Consider the following 19,581-nt stretch of genomic DNA (forward strand, 5'->3'; position numbering starts at 1 on the left):
TTTTCCAATTTTATTTATCTTATCTACTTTCTTCCAGTTTCGAGTTTTGCCGAGTTCATGGAATAAAAGCCATGTTTTATTTTTTTTTCTTCATACTGAGATGTTGCACAACACAGTTTCAGGAAGTTTCTTCAAATTTCTCATCAATATCCACACTAAATCCGTTGCATGTGATCATTATACTTATTTACCAAGCATTATAGGTGTCGTATGTTCGTATGCCGGAAGAAAGTCAAACGAAGACAATATTTAGTAGAGAAGCCGGAAGAGGCATTAGGCTTCCTGGAAGGCCGCGTACGCGATGGCTTTTTGCTGTTGAAGAGGACCTGAGGGTGCTCAACGTTCAGGGCGACTGTAAGCGATTGGCCCAGGATCGAGTCCAGTGGAGAAGGATACTCCATTCGACGTAGGTTAATCGAAGAGCTGTAGCCCATCAAGTATCAAGTAAGTATAGGCGTCAAAACCAAAGCTATTTTGATGTTATGCCACGCTGGTATCACTTTATTATTAAAACGAAAAAGCTATAGGATGCATGCAAATTTTAATGAAACGTGACATGCATTTTAATTTTCCAACTATTTTTTTGTGAGCTTATAATTTCTGGAACAGTATGTCTAGAAACAAAATGTCATAAGATCTGCCCGATCAACCAAGCTCTGAAAGGTGTATTCGTTCATCGTTGAACATCTCAGAAGGTCCATTGAGCATTACTTTTGCGAGCCAGTACAGACCTTTTTGGTTCTACAGATCGTCTTAGAGTTCAGAACATGTGATCTACTCGATCAACCAAGTCCTGAACGATGTATCCGTGCAATGCTGAACATACCAGGAGGTCTATTATTTCGTCGAATGACGTTTAGTCGATTGAACATTTATTCGAAAGGACATTTAGTCGAAAAAACATTTAGTCGAATAGAAATTTAGTCAAATATTGAAAGTGTTTAGTCGGTAATAGGTAATTAGTTAAATGGATAATTCGTCAATAGATTTTTGGTTATATTTAAATAAATAATCCACAAGATACATGGATAAACTGATTAGAGGGATTTAGTGGACGTGAGGAAGTTCAATCAGCAGCGGAAGAATCGAATATAAAGGAAATGAGGATTTTTTTTTTCTGAGTTAACAGAAACTTCTGGAGGCTCTGGTGGATTATAGAAAAATTGAAAACCTACAGAAATAGTAAAATATTAGGTACTGATGGTGAAATACCCTCTTTTTTTCGGATCATGGTCAAAAACCAATGATATCAATGTTATTTTGCCAATACTTCATCGATGTCGGCTTGGAACATTTCGTTGATTGACATTTGGTCGAATGACATTTCCTCGAAAGGACGAAATGTCGAAGGGACATTTCGTCGAATAGAAATGGTTTTGTTATTCTTTCCATTGATGCTCTTTCTTTCACTCAATATTTATACAATAATTAGTTCAGTATAAAATTATCTTCCAACCATAATTCGTTAATTATTGGCCGAAAATTTAATTTCGACCAAATGGACATATGATCTTATTAATGTCTACTCTATTCTATGCCATGTCCAATGACGAAACATCATTCGACTAAATCCCTTTTGACTAGATGGTATAGATCCTTGGTGGTGGGATCGAGGGGTTCACAAAGTCAATATTCAGTCGGTAATATTCGCGAAATATTCACCGTTATCGTATTATTTATTCTTTTTATGAACCCATCATTCTGTGGACAATACTGGAACAATAATTAAGTGAGTTTTAGAAACACCGTAAAAAATATTTTCTTCAATTGTTATTGACTGTATTTATTTTCTTTCAAATATCTATTCGACGAAGCGTCATTAGACTAAATGTACCAAGATTATTAATTCGAAAATGTGTCTTTGATCGAATGTCCTTTCGACCAAATGTACGAAGATTCTTCTCTCTAAAATCTGAGCTCGACTATATGTTCATTCGATCAAATGTCCATTCGACGTGGTGTTCTTTAAACCAAATGGCTTACATCACTAGTGGATTAAAAATTAATGTTCGACTAAATGTCCTTCGACCAAATGTCCATTTGACGTAATGTCATTCGACTAAATGCCTACCTGTTCAAACAAGTCCTGAATGATATATCCATGCATTAACAAACATCAAGCTGATATGATTTAACTCCATTTTTTTAAACAAACTACAGTAGATCCTCCATGAGTCAATGTTCTAAGAAGTGTCCTGGAGCTTAGATCATTTGCTCTATTCAATGATTCAGCTTATGAATGGTGTTAGATATGATATCCTAGTAGCTCCCTTTAACTTTGGAGGACCTTGGACATCTAATGTTCATGGATGTTCATGTCCCGTAACACGGTAGATCACTTTGACGTAGTGTGTTGCGGTGTAAGATCTACCAAACAGAGCCCTAGCCTAATCCATTTTTCTAGCTAGGGCAATAAGTTGTGGTAATTAAGGATTCATCGTATTTAGTCCTCGCTACCAACAGCAGTCTCAGAAATAAAACATAATTAATGTTACCTTGCAAACAGTTGAAAGACTCGAATTCCTCTTGTTTGAGGAAACTGTATGCAGCGGAAACAACTTTTCAAGCAATTAGTTAAAAAAACCTCGGTACCCGGTCCTAGGCTGAACTGACTGCTGGAAAAATCGAGTTAGGGGTTTAAATACGTACTAACTCTTCTTGAACTAGTGAACAATGGTAGTGAGAGGAACACACGGAAGTTCTTATTACTGAACAAATTCTCTTGCTTGAAATGGTCTTGTAGACAGAGCTAAATCCCGGGTTTTAAGAGTTTCTCTGGTGATATTCTAGAAGCAAGACAAGGATGTGGCTAGGGCTACGATGCATGGCCAAAAACAGTATTACGGTTCTGTTTTCTTAAGAAAGGATTGATTTCCTATTGATGCGCCTTCAATGGGATTGCTCTCTATGAAGGGTCTAAATAGCGGGACCTTGTCATGGTGGTCTTGAGAAAACAAAACAACAACTGTATCGAAACCGATACTGCATTGCTTCTCAATAGCACTGGAGTAATTCGACATGCACTTAAACACTAAGGATACTGGTAACGCTACAATAAATCTAATAATTGGTCGCAGTGGTACACCCGAACAGGAAAAAAAATAGGATCCTATGATTTGTTAACTGGATTAGGTGCATACTGACGTTGAGGACATTTCAAAATCATGATTTATCTAGTACAGTGGAACTCAACCAGGGGTGGAACTCATGTGGAACAAATAACTTATTGCTTTCATACACATCACGCTATGCTGTGTGGCAAGAGTAAAAGTGATGAAACGAAAAAGGATTTTCATCTAATAGGCAAGAGTTTCGTTTATCTTCCAAGTCTAATTCTAGAGAACAGATTGATGGGTGAAAGATGTTCCTCAACATCTTCTTCTTATTGGCATTACATCCCCCCACTGGGACAGAGCCGCCTCGCAGCTTAGTGTTCATCAAGCACTTCCACACAGTTATTAACTGCGAGATTTCTAAGCCAGGTTACCATTTTTGCATTCGTATATCATAAGGCTAACACGATGATCCTTTTATGCCCAGGGAAGTCGAGACAATTTCCAATCCGAAAATTGTCTAGATCGGCACCGGGAATCGAACCCAAAGCATGGTCTTGCTTTGTAGCCGCGCATCTTACCGCACGACTAAGGAGGATCCTCAACATAAACAACGAAAAAAGATTCTCCCACGGACTGAAAAATGCTTGCTTTGATCTCAATTGCAAAAAAATACTCAGGATTGATTTGGACGATTGACGACTTTTATTCTTTTTATTCAGTTTGTTTCGTTCATATGACATTACTACCAAAGAGAACAGATTTTTATTCTGTTGAGCACTTGTGTTGTCTTGAATAAAGAGCACAGCTCTTATTAGGTTAAGGATTTGGTGAGATCTTACAACTGCTGTTCAAAGCTAAAAATTAAAATCTATTACGCCCATTTGGAAAAAGTTCATCAATTAATATGGTGAGAATTGATTTTCAAACACATAACATAACATGTTGACGAAATAATAACTTCTTTTTTGTAATTAGCCAGAGATAGTTTTATGAAGTTTGTGACAGGTTCTATAACATGCATCACGTTCACGTCCTTATAGGCAAAAGGAAATGGAACTACCGACGACCCTTTCGGCCAAATGATGACCTAATGTTCCTTTCGGCCGAACGACCCTTTCGCCCAAATTACTTTCGGCTTAATCATCTGTTCGGCCAAACAACTTTCGGCCTAGTGGCATTCGGCCGAATGGTATTCGGCCAAACGGCCCTTCCCCTTTCTTGACATGCACTAAGGAAAAGCCTCCTTCAGTAGCAATAGCTTGTCGCGGAACATGGTGAAGATTAAAAGTTCTCCCAGAAGAATTGGGGTCAATTTTTCTTGAACGCGCATGCGAAACAAGCAACAGAAGAGAACCAACGACAAAGCTTTGTTTTTGCCAAAAATAATAATGACAAAGATCTGATTTTTTTTTATCAGCAACAAAAAAGACAATTTTGTTGCTAACTTTTCATTCCATTATTTTGCATTTTGTCTACAGCAAATTTCGGTTTTATGCTATCGCAGTTTCTGCTTTTATGGAAATATTCGAGAATTTTACTCTGATAACAAAAATAGTATCGTATTCTAAGAAATATCAGATCATGCACGGCAAATGATTCTTGTCATATTGGGTTCGGATTCTGATAAATTCTTGTTGCGAGGTGCGTTTGATTAAGCAACAAACTTTGTTGTTAACATTGAAAGGGTCATTTAGCAGTAAGGGTTGTTTGGCCGAAAGGGTCATTTGGATGAAAAGATCATTTGGCCAAAAGGTGCAGGCCGAAAGGGTCATTTGGATGAAAGGGTCGTTTGGCCGAAAGGTTTGGACATTCGGCCGAATAGGTCATTTGAAAAGTGAGAAATTAGGAATAGAAGAGAGACGTCTCACTTCTCACTCTTCATTTTTTCTCGTCTCACTTATTACAGTGAGAAAAGAAAAATTAAGAGTGAGAAGTGAGACGTCACACTACTCTCTTTACTGTGGAAAGTGAGTAGTGCAAAGTGGGTAGTGACGTCTCACTTCTCACTTTTTATAGTGAGAAGTGAGAAATATGGAATGAGCATTGAGACATCTATCTTCTCACTCCTAATTTCTCACTTTTCAAATGACCTATTCGGTCAAATCCCCTTTATCCGGCAAATGTCTTATTCGGCCAAATACCCTATTCAGCCAAATGTTATATTCGGCCAAATGTCCCATTCAGCCAAATAACCCTTTCGGCCAAATGACTCTTTTGACCAATTTCTCTGGCTTCTTGGCTGGCTTGCTGTGCCATTGTGTGAATGGGTACCACCCAAGAAAAAGGTTGAGAACCACTGATCTAGTAGATTCTTTTAAGTGAGTTTGCGAACGTTTTGGAGTACTATGAACATCTCGTAGAAAATTGCCGATGATAAGAACATTGCAAGAGCCTTCATTGATTTGAGGATACCTTAAGGTGACTCGAGAACGTTTTGCAAAACCTTGAGCATCTCGTATACTTAGAAATTGTCCACTGTCCAAACGATCGAGTTGACTAAACTTGATGGAGTGTAAAGATTTATTAAACAAAGTGGGATAGGATCCAAACATTCCAGATTCATCTGCATGCTCTCACAAGCGAAATTTCCCATACGTTTCGGATTTCTGCATCTTCAGGGTAGTAGTCAAACTTGACCTCCAATATTTTTTTCTGTATAGCCGATATCCTGATGATCAGCTTTGCTGGAGAAAGTGAGAATCTAACTTTAACTCTGGGATATTTTTAGTTTAGGTTTCGTCGGGGTTCTGCCAAACCGCTTCAAGCGGCTTTTTGACTGACTTGTAGTTCGTACAAGGAAACCAAAAATCATTTCATACCAATTCATAGTGCATTTGTTGTAGGATATTCTCCGTTATAGGGGGTTGAGGGATATCCGATACGATTTGCGTTCTATCAAATCTGCAAAATGAAAGCTTGGGCAAAAAATGGGTTTAGGCAGAATCCCTTCCACTTGTGGAACATTTTACTAATTTTGACAACATTAAAACAATTATGTACATTTTTGGTAAACCAAAAATCAAAGATATCAAACGTAACCATCTACTTTTAAACTGGTCTATAGTAAATAAAAAAGCCACAAATGCTACAAGACAAAACATCAAGTACATGGTGCGCTTCCCATCTAGTTAGTCAAATAACGGCGGAAGCGATCCGATTTGTCCGATGTCATCATCATCATCAGGAGTAGCAGCAGCCGCCGCATGGTCTCCCCCGTTGTGCCAGAAGCATCGTCATGATGCGCCCAAGTCTGACAGAGGTCCGACACTGCCTGGCAGGGAAACTTTGCCGTGCAGTTTCCGGTATTGTCTCGTTGCCATTAATTCTTCCCGCTCGAATGTGAAGTCACAGCCAGGCTGATGAAACAAATGGAACATTTTTCCGAGAAGCTAAAAATTTACAGGGCGATAATGTAAATTATAAGCTTTGCCTCTTGAACTAGAGGAGCTATTTACGAAATTATTAAATACATTTTTTTTACTGTAACGTCTGATTGTCTGTGTTTCACCCGAAGTTACTTTAAAGAGAGGACACGTAAAGGGTGTGCAATGTTGTCTCAAGCCCAGTACGAACAACTTAAACGATGCTGAAGGTACTTTTCAAAAGTTATTTCACCATAACTTTGAAACCGCGCACCAACTGAAACTTGTACGAACTATCGGAAGGCATCACGCAGTAACCGCAAAGAGTTAGGAAGTTTGCACCCGGCCACAGTTTGGCACGGGAACAGCCATAACAGCAGACAGAATTTCAATACGTGCTCGAATATTTTATCCGACCACGGTTGAATCAATGCTCCAATTTAGCCTCCATCGTGTAGGCTCAAACTAAATTCATACACTTTTCGGTGGGGAACTTATAACCACACGCGATCCGTGATTGGATTGATAAAACTCAATTTAACTAAGCCTCTGGGACTGCAAACCTTCAATTGTGCCATTACTTTATTACATCCATTCTGGGTGCGGTAACGGAAAGGCAAAATATCAATGGATTCAATATTCCGATCCTATCGAATCGCACGATGTAGGGTATGTGGCTCAAACCTTAGCCTAATGTGCTGTGGTTGAGCACATTTGTCGTTGTAAATCTTCATACTATGTTAAAAAACCGAGTCAAAGTGATTTTCCACTCAAGTTTATTGCGTTTATCAGTTGAAGCAGTGCATGAGCCTAGCGTAATGTAACTAAAATATGCCTGATACCGTTTTTTGAAGAAGCTGTGATAAATATCTCTCTACAAAACGATGTATTATCGTTGAAATATTGATTAATTTGCATGATGGCCCAGCTTTACATCCAGGGCTAACATTACCTTCCGTTACCCTTTGAATGCTTCTGGATGGAATGGCCAGGATGAGGAAAATTCAATTCGGTAACTGGGATCACCACTGACTGAGATGGAGCGTTGGCTATAGGTGCAGTAGGTCGTGGTACATACCTAATGCAGGGTCTAAAGGACGCACATTTATTATCGGTTACTCAATGGACCTGGAGAAGAACAGTGTCGTTTGTCGTCGGAAGGATTAATCTGTGGCTTTTCCAATGGGTACCATCAGGTGGTCATGTTCGATACGAGTTCAGTGTGGAATGTACACGACAAAATGTGTTCGATGAATACATTTTATTTGTCGTGACCCGACCGACCCGAAATTTCTAGTTTCGACCGTTTATCGCAACAATACTCAGCAAACTGATTCTTATTTCGCTTTAACACGATCATCCCGGAAAGTTTTTTGCTGGATGAAATCAAAATTTCTTACAATTTGAGGTCGCTCGCTGTTTTCAAACGTCTCGTGAAAAGGCCTATAGACTGCGAAAAAGTATATTCAAATTTGATAACAACTGAATGTCAAAAATACAATGTAGTAAAGTGAATTTATTTTTCCGACACTTTATAGAACTGATCGTATTTACTACATCCTTCTCCACTTCTACTCATAATTTTACGAAATGATTATGTAAAATTAATTTAAACGTAACACAACACAATCAACAGTAACACAATTCAATCCAATCCTCATGCAAGCCAAACCCAACTCTAATCAATCATGAAATACTCATTCAAATTTAATAAACATCCAATTCAAGCTATATCCAAATTCAATTACTCATTCTAATCTTTATTCCAATCTAAATTCAATCTGAATCCAAATTCAATTCAAATTCAATACAATCCAAATCCAATCCTAATCAAATCCAAATCCAATCCAAATCCAATCCAAATCCAATCCAAATCCAATCCAAATCCAATCCAAATCCAATCCAAATCCAATCCAAATCCAATCCAAATCCAATCCAAATCCAATCCAAATCCAATCCAAATCCAATCCAAACCAATCCAAACCAATCCAAACCAATCAAATCCAATCCAAACCAATCCAAACCAATCCAAACCAATCAAATCCAACCAAACCAATCCAAACCAATCCAAACCAATCCAAACCAATCCAAACCAATCCAAACCAATCCAAACCAATCCAAACCAATCAAACCAATCCAAACCAATCCAAACCAATCCAAACCAATCCAAACCAATCCAAACCAATCCAAACCAATCCAAACCAATCCAAACCAATCCAAACCAATCCAAACCAATCCAAACCAATCCAAACCAATCCAAATCCAATCCAAACCAATCCAAACCAATCCAAACCAATCCAAACCAATCCAAACCAATCCAAACCAACCAAACCAACCAAACCAATCCAAACCAATCCAAACCAATCCAAACCAATCCAAACCAACCAAACCAATCCAAACCAATCCAAACCAACCAAACCAATCCAAACCAACCAAACCAATCCAAACCAATCCAAACCAATCCAAACCAATCCAAACCAATCCAAACCAATCCAAACCAATCCAAACCAATCCAAACCAATCCAAACCAATCCAAACCAATCCAAACCAACCAAACCAATCCAAACCAATCCAAACCAATCCAAACCAATCCAAACCAATCCAAACCAACCAAACCAATCCAAACCAACCAAACCAATCCAAACCAATCCAAACCAATCCAAACCAATCCAAACCAATCCAAACCAATCCAAACCAATCCAAACCAATCCAAACCAATCCAAACCAATCCAAACCAATCCAAACCAATCCAAACCAACCAAACCAACCAAACCAATCCAAACCAATCCAAACCAATCCAAACCAATCCAAACCAATCCAAACCAATCCAAACCAATCCAAACCAACCAAACCAATCCAAACCAATCCAAACCAATCCAAACCAATCCAAACCAATCCAAACCAACCAAACCAATCCAAACCAATCCAAACCAATCCAAACCAATCCAAACCAATCCAAACCAATCCAAACCAACCAAACCAATCCAAACCAATCCAAACCAATCCAAACCAATCCAAACCAATCCAAACCAATCCAAATCCAATCCAAACCAATCCAAACCAATCCAAACCAATCCAAACCAATCCAAACCAATCAAATCCAACCAAACCAATCCAAATCCAATCCAAACCAATCCAAACCAATCAAACCAATCCAAACCAATCCAAACCAATCCAAACCAATCCAAACCAATCCAAACCAATCCAAACCAATCAAATCCAATCCAAACCAATCCAAACCAATCCAAACCAATCCAAACCAATCCAAACCAATCCAAACCAATCCAAACCAATCCAAACCAACCAAACCAATCCAAACCAATCCAAACCAATCCAAACCAATCCAAACCAACCAAACCAATCCAAACCAATCCAAACCAATCCAAACCAATCCAAACCAATCCAAACCAATCCAAACCAATCCAAACCAATCCAAACCAATCAAACCAATCCAAACCAATCCAAACCAATCCAAACCAATCCAAACCAACCAAACCAATCCAAACCAATCCAAACCAATCCAAACCAATCCAAACCAATCCAAACCAATCAATCAAACCAATCCAAACCAATCCAAACCAATCCAAATCCAATCCAAATCCAATCCAAACCAATCCAAACCAATCCAAACCAATCCAAACCAATCCAAACCAATCCAAACCAATCCAAACCAATCCAAACCAATCCAAACCAACCAAACCAATCCAAACCAATCCAAACCAATCCAAATCCAATCCAAACCAATCCAAACCAATCCAAACCAATCCAAACCAATCCAAACCAATCCAAACCAATCCAAACCAACCAAACCAATCCAAACCAATCCAAACCAATCCAAACCAATCCAAACCAATCCAAACCAATCCAAACCAATCCAAACCAATCCAAACCAATCCAAACCAATCCAAACCAATCCAAACCAATCCAAACCAATCCAAACCAACCAAACCAATCCAAACCAATCCAAACCAATCAAATCCAATCCAACCAATCCAAACCAATCCAAATCCAATCCAAACCAATCCAAACCAATCCAAACCAACCAAACCAATCCAAACCAATCCAAACCAATCCAAACCAATCCAAACCAACCAAACCAATCCAAACCAATCCAAACCAATCCAAACCAATCCAAACCAACCAACCAAACCAATCCAAACCAATCCAAACCAATCCAAACCAATCCAAACCAATCCAAACCAATCCAAACCAATCCAAACCAATCCAAACCAATCCAAACCAATCCAAACCAATCCAAACCAATCCAAACCAATCCAAACCAATCCAAACCAATCCAAACCAACCAAACCAATCCAAACCAATCCAAACCAATCCAAACCAATCCAAACCAACCAAACCAATCCAAACCAATCCAAACCAATCCAAACCAATCCAAACCAATCCAAACCAATCCAAACCAATCCAAACCAATCCAAACCAATCCAAACCAATCCAAACCAACCAAACCAATCCAAACCAATCCAAATCCAATCCAAATCCAATCCAAATCCAATCCAAATCCAATCCAAATCCAATCCAAATCCAATCCAAATCCAATCCAAATCCAATCCAAATCCAATCCAAATCCAATCCAAATCCAATCCAAATCCAATGCAAATCCAATCCAAATCCAACCCAAATCCAAATCCAATTCAAATCCCTATTCAAATTCAGATCCAATGGAAATCTCATCCCAATTCAATATAAATTCTATCCCAGTCCATTTCAAGTCCAATGAAAATTTCAAAGTCCGATGTAATTTTCAATAACGGGATTCAAATTAAAAATCCAATCTTCAAATATGATTTTGTTAGAATATATTTCCTAATACAGTATCAATTTCTTTTTTGCGAATTCTTACCGACTGCGCCATTGTTGTGACCCGATCGAGATTTCTAGTGTGGACCGTTCGTCTTGAAAAGTTTCTTGAAGGATGGAATCAAAATTATCTTACAGTCTAAGGTCGCTCGCTACACGTATAACGGGATACACTACAAAAGAATATATTCCTATCTACTACAGCTGCGTGCTTCTTTCTTTATTACAATCGACTAGTGCAATCTGTTGGCGATTTTTTTGCACAATCGACTACGTTTCCCCTTACTTGATGAAACTTAAAGTAACATGAATCTTTCATACTGCGTTCCCTCCGTAAGTCGATACCAGTGTCGGTACCTCTCTAGCTCGATGTTGTCAGAAACAGTTCACATGCACGATATACACGATGCCGGGGCATTTGGCCGAACACCGTTTGGTTGAACGGGTCGTTTCGGCTGAATACCATCGCATTGTTGAAAAAGACTTAGATTACGAGTAGTTAAAAGTGAGTAATGAGAGATCAGTAGTGATAAGTGAAAAGAAAGAAGCAAAAAGCGATAAGTGAAAAGTGAGAAAAAAATAAAAAGTAAGAAGAGAGAAGTGAAAAGTGTGAAGTACAAAGTAAGAAGTGAGTTGTTCTCTTATTCCTTCTCATTTCATTTTTCTACATGCATCATTCGGGCAAATGACCCTTTCAGCCAAATGACCCTTTTAGCCAAATGACCATTTCGGCCAAACTACCCTTTCGACCAATCAACCCTTTCGGTCAAATGACTTTCGGTATAATGGTCTGTTAGGCCAAATGATATATTCGGCCAAACAACTTTCGGCCTAGTGGCATTCTGCCGCATAGGTCTCGGCCAAGCAACCCTTCCCTTTTCTCACTTCTCACTATACTCTTCGGACGGCTCACTTAGTTGATCATGAAACAATTTTAACTTTCGGTCATACGGCAATCGGCCAAATGACCCTAATCCATATTTCTACATGTTATGGAAAGTTTTTGATATTTTGAAAAATGTTTTCGTTATTTAGATATCTTTTTAACTCGATGGTCCCTTCAATATCGTTAAAACATTGCAAGTCTGAACTGCTTTTAGTAAATTTGAACAACCCAAAGGGGGTACTGACGCATTCAGTAGGTACAGTGCAGGGTACTGGCCCAGCAACTTTTAGAAGACCGGCATATTCTGAACTCCATCATCTAAGTCTAAGAGTGTGGGACTCCAAGAACTAGTCTAGTCTAGTCTAGTCTAGTCCAAAAGTCAAATATGTAATTCAAGAATACTAAAACATAAAAAGGTTGAAAACCATTAGATAATTTTTTCAAGTGTACACTTGCCAGGTATGTACTACTGTTCAATTTGTCAAGGTGAGCACTTGAGCAGGAAGCCATTAGACTCGTGAGTTCATTTCACCTAGGAGGTGGGATTTGCAACATTGTCAGCAGAGGGATTAAAGCGAAGCCGAAGATTGATGGCATCCCGAAGGGCAATGCTGCCTGGCAGGTGTGTGTCTACGTATGGGAAAATTTATGTGCGGTGCGATTGTTGATCCCTCTGGACAATCGTTGGAATCGTTCTTATGCTGGAATAGTAATTACTCAAAGCATTATTGTCAGCTTATACTAGAATACTAAAGTACTAGAAGGAAATGAGAAAATTACACAAACGATTCCGAGAAAATCTTTATATAGAAAGAGAACATTTAAATATTTAGTACCAAAGATGGTTCAATGTAGCGAGCAAAAAATGCAGCTCAATGCTTGCTTGTTTGCAGCATGTATTAAGAAAAGCATGTGAGCTCGAGAAACTTGACATTCGTAGAAGATTTTGCAATATTGTGCACATTTTGGAGTAATTTTTAGTAGTTTTTCAAACACTTTGGGGTTCTTGAGAAGAGTTCGGAGTTGCATTTCAAAATATTTGAAACGTTGAAAGATTTCAATTCATCCATTAGAGAATCCAAACAGCCAGATTTCTTTACGATTTTTTTCTTACGTATTAGATAATTGAATGACAGGCCAAGTAGAATAGTGGGAACCATGGAAGAAAGCTTGTCATAAATCCGCGTTTCGTCTACTAACTGTTGCCAAGGCATGTGGATCGCGATGACCCAGCACATAAACAATGATGCCGCGCTAAACTGAATGCAGGAAATCTTATCAAATGCCGTTGGTTGCGTGTATCTACCTAAGGCTTGTACGCGACAAAATCTGGACACCTTTAAACACGTATAACTTTTGAAATAGCTCATCAACGAGTGAAATATTTCGTAGATTGATGAATCTATGTCTGTACTTTCTGAAAATATATTTCTTATGAGTGGTACAAGTACGTAGTGAATAATGACGTCGAAGGAATTGCAGGTTCGGAAAGAATTGTGTGCAGTCGCAATTGAAATTCGGGTCTCTCGATCCAGAAAATGACTAAAAACATTTTGTTTTCATGTGAACACTGCTCAAAGCGTTTTAAAATTTGTCGATGCTTGTTCGACAATATCTAAAACGTCAGAGAGTGGAACAAAAACGGATTTTATGAGCCACCAGAAGGATACGAGCTCGAAACAAATTCTACTGAGGATGCCAGATCATTCGGCACGTATTATTTCTTAGAAAATTCAAATGTCACCAAGTTTCGTGCATACATCGAAGCATCGATAAGGAATGAAGCCATTTGAAGTGAAAAACGTACCGAATTAAACCAACAGCAGTTTATTTTTATTCTTAAAGTTTTGTGTCCAGATTTTGTCGCGAACAAGCCTATCAGAGCATAATTTGTTTGCAGTAGAGTACACTGCGTCGAATTTAGATTGTTATCGAACTGATATCTTAGTCGCTCCATAAAAGGATTGTTTCTTATCTCCATTCGTTTACTTTGCCCTCGATAAAATTGGAAACTGTTATCTGTCTATCTGTTATCTGTAATCCTCACCGAGTTTGTTGATTGTCATGACTTGACATATAAACAATGATGCCGCGCTAAAGTGTTCTTTATTTGGTAAAATTTGGCGAATGATTCGGGAAACACCCTTCAAGGGTAAGGTGACTGACACGTTTCAGGCGATGTGTTCAGATGTGTGATACAAACTAAAAGTGCCACTCAGCACTGGGAAACATTCACAACCCTGTTGAGCGTTCACCAGGTACGTGTCCGAGAAAATGCGAAGAAACAGCACCGCCACGGGAATCCTCATGACTATCCTTATTAGCTCCTCAAGTTAGTTGAATTTTTCAAAAGATTTTTTTTTATTTCGCTGGAGGAGAGCAGATAATTTTTGGTCAGAAAATTGGAACAGATTCCAAGAAAAATTCTGATATTTTCCAAATAGAGCTCGGGCAGTTCTACAAGATATTTTGGTGGATGAAGTTCATGGAAAATAATTGAACTCGATGAAGGATATAGGAGGATTTCTTGAAGAATTACGATTAATTGATCTTTCTCGTCAAACAGTGCATCTTGTTTTATTGTCTGATTCGGTCTCACATTTGATCTCACATTAACATTGGTGAGTCGCATTGAGACATTTTAATGAGATCAGCACATGCGCTGTTTGCCATGGCAAACATTTGCAAACGATAGCGAACGACAGCGTTAAACAACTTGACGGGACATTTTTCGTCGCCTAAGTAACGCCAGCCATGCACTCCTAGCGCATGAGATGAGTCTCGTGAGTCCTACACTGAAACTAAACACGCTAACTTCTCTCGTCGTACCGAAACGATGCTACGTAAGCTTGTGTACTCATCCATGTATATGTAGGGTAAAAGCTCCGGTTGTCGTGGATGCTCCTATAGTTGCGGACGTGCAATAATTAGCGAACTTTATGCTTGTTGTAAATTATTGGAAAATTGAACTGATGGGCTGGACTCTGATCTTCAGTTCAATTAGGAGAGCGGACACGAGCGTCGCACAGCAGCTCTGTCGCAAGATGACGCCCAGCGAAGAGAGCGTTTCAATAATCGATTGACCGTCGCCAACAGCAACAACACTCAAGAGAAATTTCAACGCAACCTTTGGAGCTTAGTTCAGTTGTTTGTGATTAGAAAGGCTCATTGTGAAAAGAAAACTGTTGGTTGCGGTCCCGGGCATCTGTGGTGGTGCTGAACATGCATTCTAAAGATGGCGTCTTAGTGGAAAATCATCGAGAAACTGTCGGACAACAGCAGTAGTCAAGTGAAATTTTTACCCAAGGTTCTGAGAAACGTTTGGTTGCGTGAGTTACAAGAAAAGCGAATTGTGGATTGAAAATCGTTTATTTTCAAAATCTCCGTTTTACACAAGAAAGGTAGATCAGAGAAAATTTTCTTCAAAGTGCGAATCATAATCGCTTGACAACGGTACACATTTTTCTTCGGTACCAGCGCGAGCACTCAACGGAGGGAGACCCTCCAAAAATGTATTCTAAAATCATGGAGTGGCTGACCGCTGACGTTGGTGTCAGTTTCAGTCAAGTGAATTTTTTTTAGCTTCTGATGTAGGTGTTGATGCTGATGCGGCTAGGGCTCTGTAAAGGGTCATATTGCGTGGATCTACGACCTCGTTTTTGTTCACTTGGACCTGGTGCAACTGGTGACAGCCCTGGTTTTCCCCGAAACGGCGGCGTGCTGGGCCAGGCAACAGGGGGCGAACGGCTATCCGAATCTCGCGGCTGGTGATCGTTTAGCGTTTGTTGTAGTGCGCCAGATGGGAGGCCTCATCCAAGATACGCTCGAAGATGTCGATTATGAAGCTTTTCATGAAGCAAATAGCTTTCGACGTTGTTCCGTGCTTCGCTCTGGTCGTTCTGCCGATCGGTCACGAAAACCGGACCTCAGCTTGCCAGTATCCAATATCAATTGAAACCGGAGCCTCGCCCCTTTGATAGCCAGTACCGTTGGTGTCGGCTAGTTGGCTCCACCTTTTGTTCGTTCGATGCCACTGCATCTGTTCAAAACCAGGGTCGACGCATTTTTTTAAAGTGCCAAATCATAATCACTTGGCGTTGGTACCTCCCAACAACAAGCTCGCTACCGCTAGCAGACACGCAAGCAAGCAGACACGCACACAGTCGGTTTTTGCACTCTGCACCGTGCAGACGTTAGCTTATATCGAGTTCAGTTTTCGCGTTTGTTTGTCTGAAACAGTCGTTTGATATGCCTCACCGGCGCAAAAAAGCTGGCTTACTGCCAGTCGATACGACCACCAGCACTCCTGAAGTGACTACGAAGAAACAACGTTGGTTCGACGAAGTGTTTTATCAGGAAACGATCCTCTCAAACAACCGTTATAGTACTGGCGGCACAGCCATCAACGATAGTGATGTGGGCGATTTTGGTGACGAACCAAATGACCAGCAACAGCAAAAACAACGTGTGCCCAGCACAAAAATCCCTCCGCTAATGGTGAAATCTATCAGCCTTGGTAAATTACAAGCTACTATGAATGCAATCAGCATCAAGCCTGTGTACAAGCTCTGCCGCATTGGCATCAAAGTAGTAATCTTCTCAAAAGAAGACTACCACAAAGCTAAAACCCATCTGAGCAAAACAAAGATGGAGTTTTTCACGTTTGATATGCCGTCCGAAAAACCCTTTAAGGAAGTCATCCGTGGCCTACCTGTAATGGACGCTAAGGAAGTCAAGTGTACCTGGAACGGCGCTACAAACTACACCCGCTGGCAGTGTTTTCAATGTCGCAGCACGATAAGCAAAAAAAGTACCGCGATTACTTGTATTTGGTTCACTTCAAAAAAGGCTCAGTGACCCTCGGAGGTCTGAAGGCAGCAAAAGTCATCCATGACATCATCATCTCATGGGAAGCGTATCGTGGGGCAAATAAGGAACCAGGCCCAGCAGCACCAGTCCCTGTTTGCCCTCCTGGCCTGAGTGCCCAAACAGCAGGCATTTCCTACCGGGACCAGCTTTGCAGCGATCCAACATCTACGCAACAAAACATCCGTTTTCAAACCGCCAATGATGATGCCCCTCTCTTCACCCCCGAAGAGCTTCTGCCTATCTTCAAGGAAATGTGATATAACAGTGCACTATGGTCCAGGATACAAATTTACGCGAAAAGATGAATTTTACGCCAAAACTATATTTTTTAGAAAAAACTGTTGTTCTACAAAATTGTTCGAAATAGTAAGGTCATCATTATGGTTCTACCAAAAAATAGGGTGGCCCATCATATAAAAAAAAAATAGAAAATATTTTTTTATTCCTCAGAATATTGACATGTTATGTTCTACAAAGTTGTAGCGCAGCTAATTCCAATCAATTTTGCTAAAAACACTTTTTCTGTAGCTCTTAAGTTGGCTGATTTAGAGCAATTTTACCTAATTGGATTAGGGTGTACCTCAAAAAAACAGTATTTTGGAGCTCAAAAAAAATGCAACTTTTGATGGGTAAATATGCTCAATATCTTTTTCCGATCAAAAGTTATAATCGTTTTTCTGTCAAAATTAATTTTTTTTCATAAGTTGATATCTCCGGTTAAGGCAGACCGAAAAAATATGTTCACACGGCATCTAAAAGAGAAATTAATATTCTTTATTATGTCAAAAAATTGGGGATATGTTATTTGTTTATCTCAAGTTTCACCTATTTTACTAAAACCATGTTTTTTTCAAATAAATTGATATAACTCGACAACGGAAGAAGATACAGACGATATTCTTATAGCAAAACACGCGTTTTGAAAAGCCCCAAAAGTTACATGAAGACGACTTTTTCGAGAAATCTAAAACAAAAAAACTAGATCAAAAATACTGTTTTTTTAGGTACACCCTAATCCAATTAGGTAAAATTGCTCTAAATCAGTCAACTTAAGAGCTACAGAAAAAGTTTTTTTAGCAAAATTTATTGGAATAAGCTACGCTACAAATTTGTAGAACATAATATGACAATATTCCAAGAAATAAAAAAAATATTTTCTATTTTTTTTTACATGATGGGCCACCCTATTTTTTGGTAGCACCATAATGATGGCCTTACTATTTCCAACAATTTTGTAGAACAACAGTTTTTTCTAAAAAATATAGTTTTGGCGTAAAATGCATCTTTCCGCGTAAATCTGTATCCTGGACCATAGTGCAGTGTCGCTCACGTGCGGACCAAATACTATGCCAAGGTGAATTCATCATTCGTCATGGCTAATCAAATCAACGTACTACTCTGGAATGCCCACGCCGTTAAAAATAAGGCCGTGGAACTACTTGACCTGTCAGCGAGAGAGGAAATGGCCATCATTGTTCTTACGGAAACACAAATCAGGAGTCAGCTTTAGCCTTTCAGGATACACTGTGGTAAGACTCGATCGAACGTCCACAGTTGGTAATGGAGTCGCTATTGCGGCGAAACAAACTATCAAATTTTCAACACAACCTAACTATAGAACGTCCGTAGTGGAAGCAATAGGAGTGGAAATCTGCACCACAAATGGATCCCTACTAGTGATCGCTACATATAAGGGTTGCTAGCGTTTAAGGTGATTATATAATGAAGCCAGAAATCGGCCATTATGTAAACCACGTGCTTTTCCAATATTTTTTTCAAGCGCACGAGATGAAAGAACCATAACGCGTATGGGGCTGAAATAATGGCAGATCGTTTGTTTAGTTATGCTGAATAATCATAATTTGAGTTTCGGCACTGTACGAAAACTATTCCGCCAGATTTGGGCTTTTTGAAATGTAAATAGATAAATGTGTGGTGAATTTGAAATTCACCACGGGCTTCATTTAATAATCTACCTTAATCATCTTTCTCTTTCAAGCGCATAGGAAAGATAGGATTAGTTTTCATCGGGAAACAAATCCTATCCCTCCTTTGCGCTTGATAGAGAAAGATGATTAAACGTCAGCAAGCTCTATTGTCCCAAACAGTGTTTTGAAAAGCAAGGTAAAGCACAACAATTTCGAAACGATCTTGTGAAGCTGGCACGTCACAGCAAAAATTTTATTGTGGCCTGCGATTTAAACGCAAAGCACGGAACTTGGTACAATCATCGTCGCAACAAAAATGGAAACCTCCTGTTCGACGAATCTCAGCTGGGATATTTTTAGGTACATGATCCTGTAGATCCAACCTACCACTCACCAGCAGGCGTTCCCTCATGCCTGGATTTCTTCCTTTCGAACTTACAGCTGTCTCCGCCGACTACAATTAACGATATGAGCTCCGATCACTTGCCTGTTATTGTTGGGGAAATTGATCGTCGCCGACACCGCATGCGTTAAAATTTTCATCGAGTCAATTGGGTGGAGTTTCAACGTAAAGTAGACACCAGAGTCAACATCGACGTACCTCGGAACACCAGTGAAGACATCGACCATGCTGTAGCCGGGCTTCAAGCCGCCACTACATC

At 39.5% G+C, this 19,581-nt stretch overlaps 2 protein-coding genes across 2 annotated transcripts in view; one reads left to right on the plus strand and one right to left on the minus strand.

The window, feature by feature from the left end:
• LOC134206195 (sodium/calcium exchanger 3-like) overlaps nt 1-19,581 on the minus strand; it is a 593,875-nt gene that overhangs the window by 177,598 nt on the left and 396,696 nt on the right.
• LOC134215732 (uncharacterized) overlaps nt 1-19,581 on the plus strand; it is a 32,339-nt gene that overhangs the window by 2,587 nt on the left and 10,171 nt on the right. Inside the window, exon 3 of the mRNA XM_062694861.1 lies at nt 16,362-16,860. Within this exon, the coding sequence (XP_062550845.1) occupies nt 16,362-16,860 (499 nt within the window). The remainder of the gene's footprint in view (nt 1-16,361; nt 16,861-19,581) is intronic.

This window comes from Armigeres subalbatus, chromosome 1 (assembly GCF_024139115.2).
Source record: "Armigeres subalbatus isolate Guangzhou_Male chromosome 1, GZ_Asu_2, whole genome shotgun sequence".
NCBI classification, from domain to species: domain Eukaryota; kingdom Metazoa; phylum Arthropoda; class Insecta; order Diptera; family Culicidae; genus Armigeres; species Armigeres subalbatus.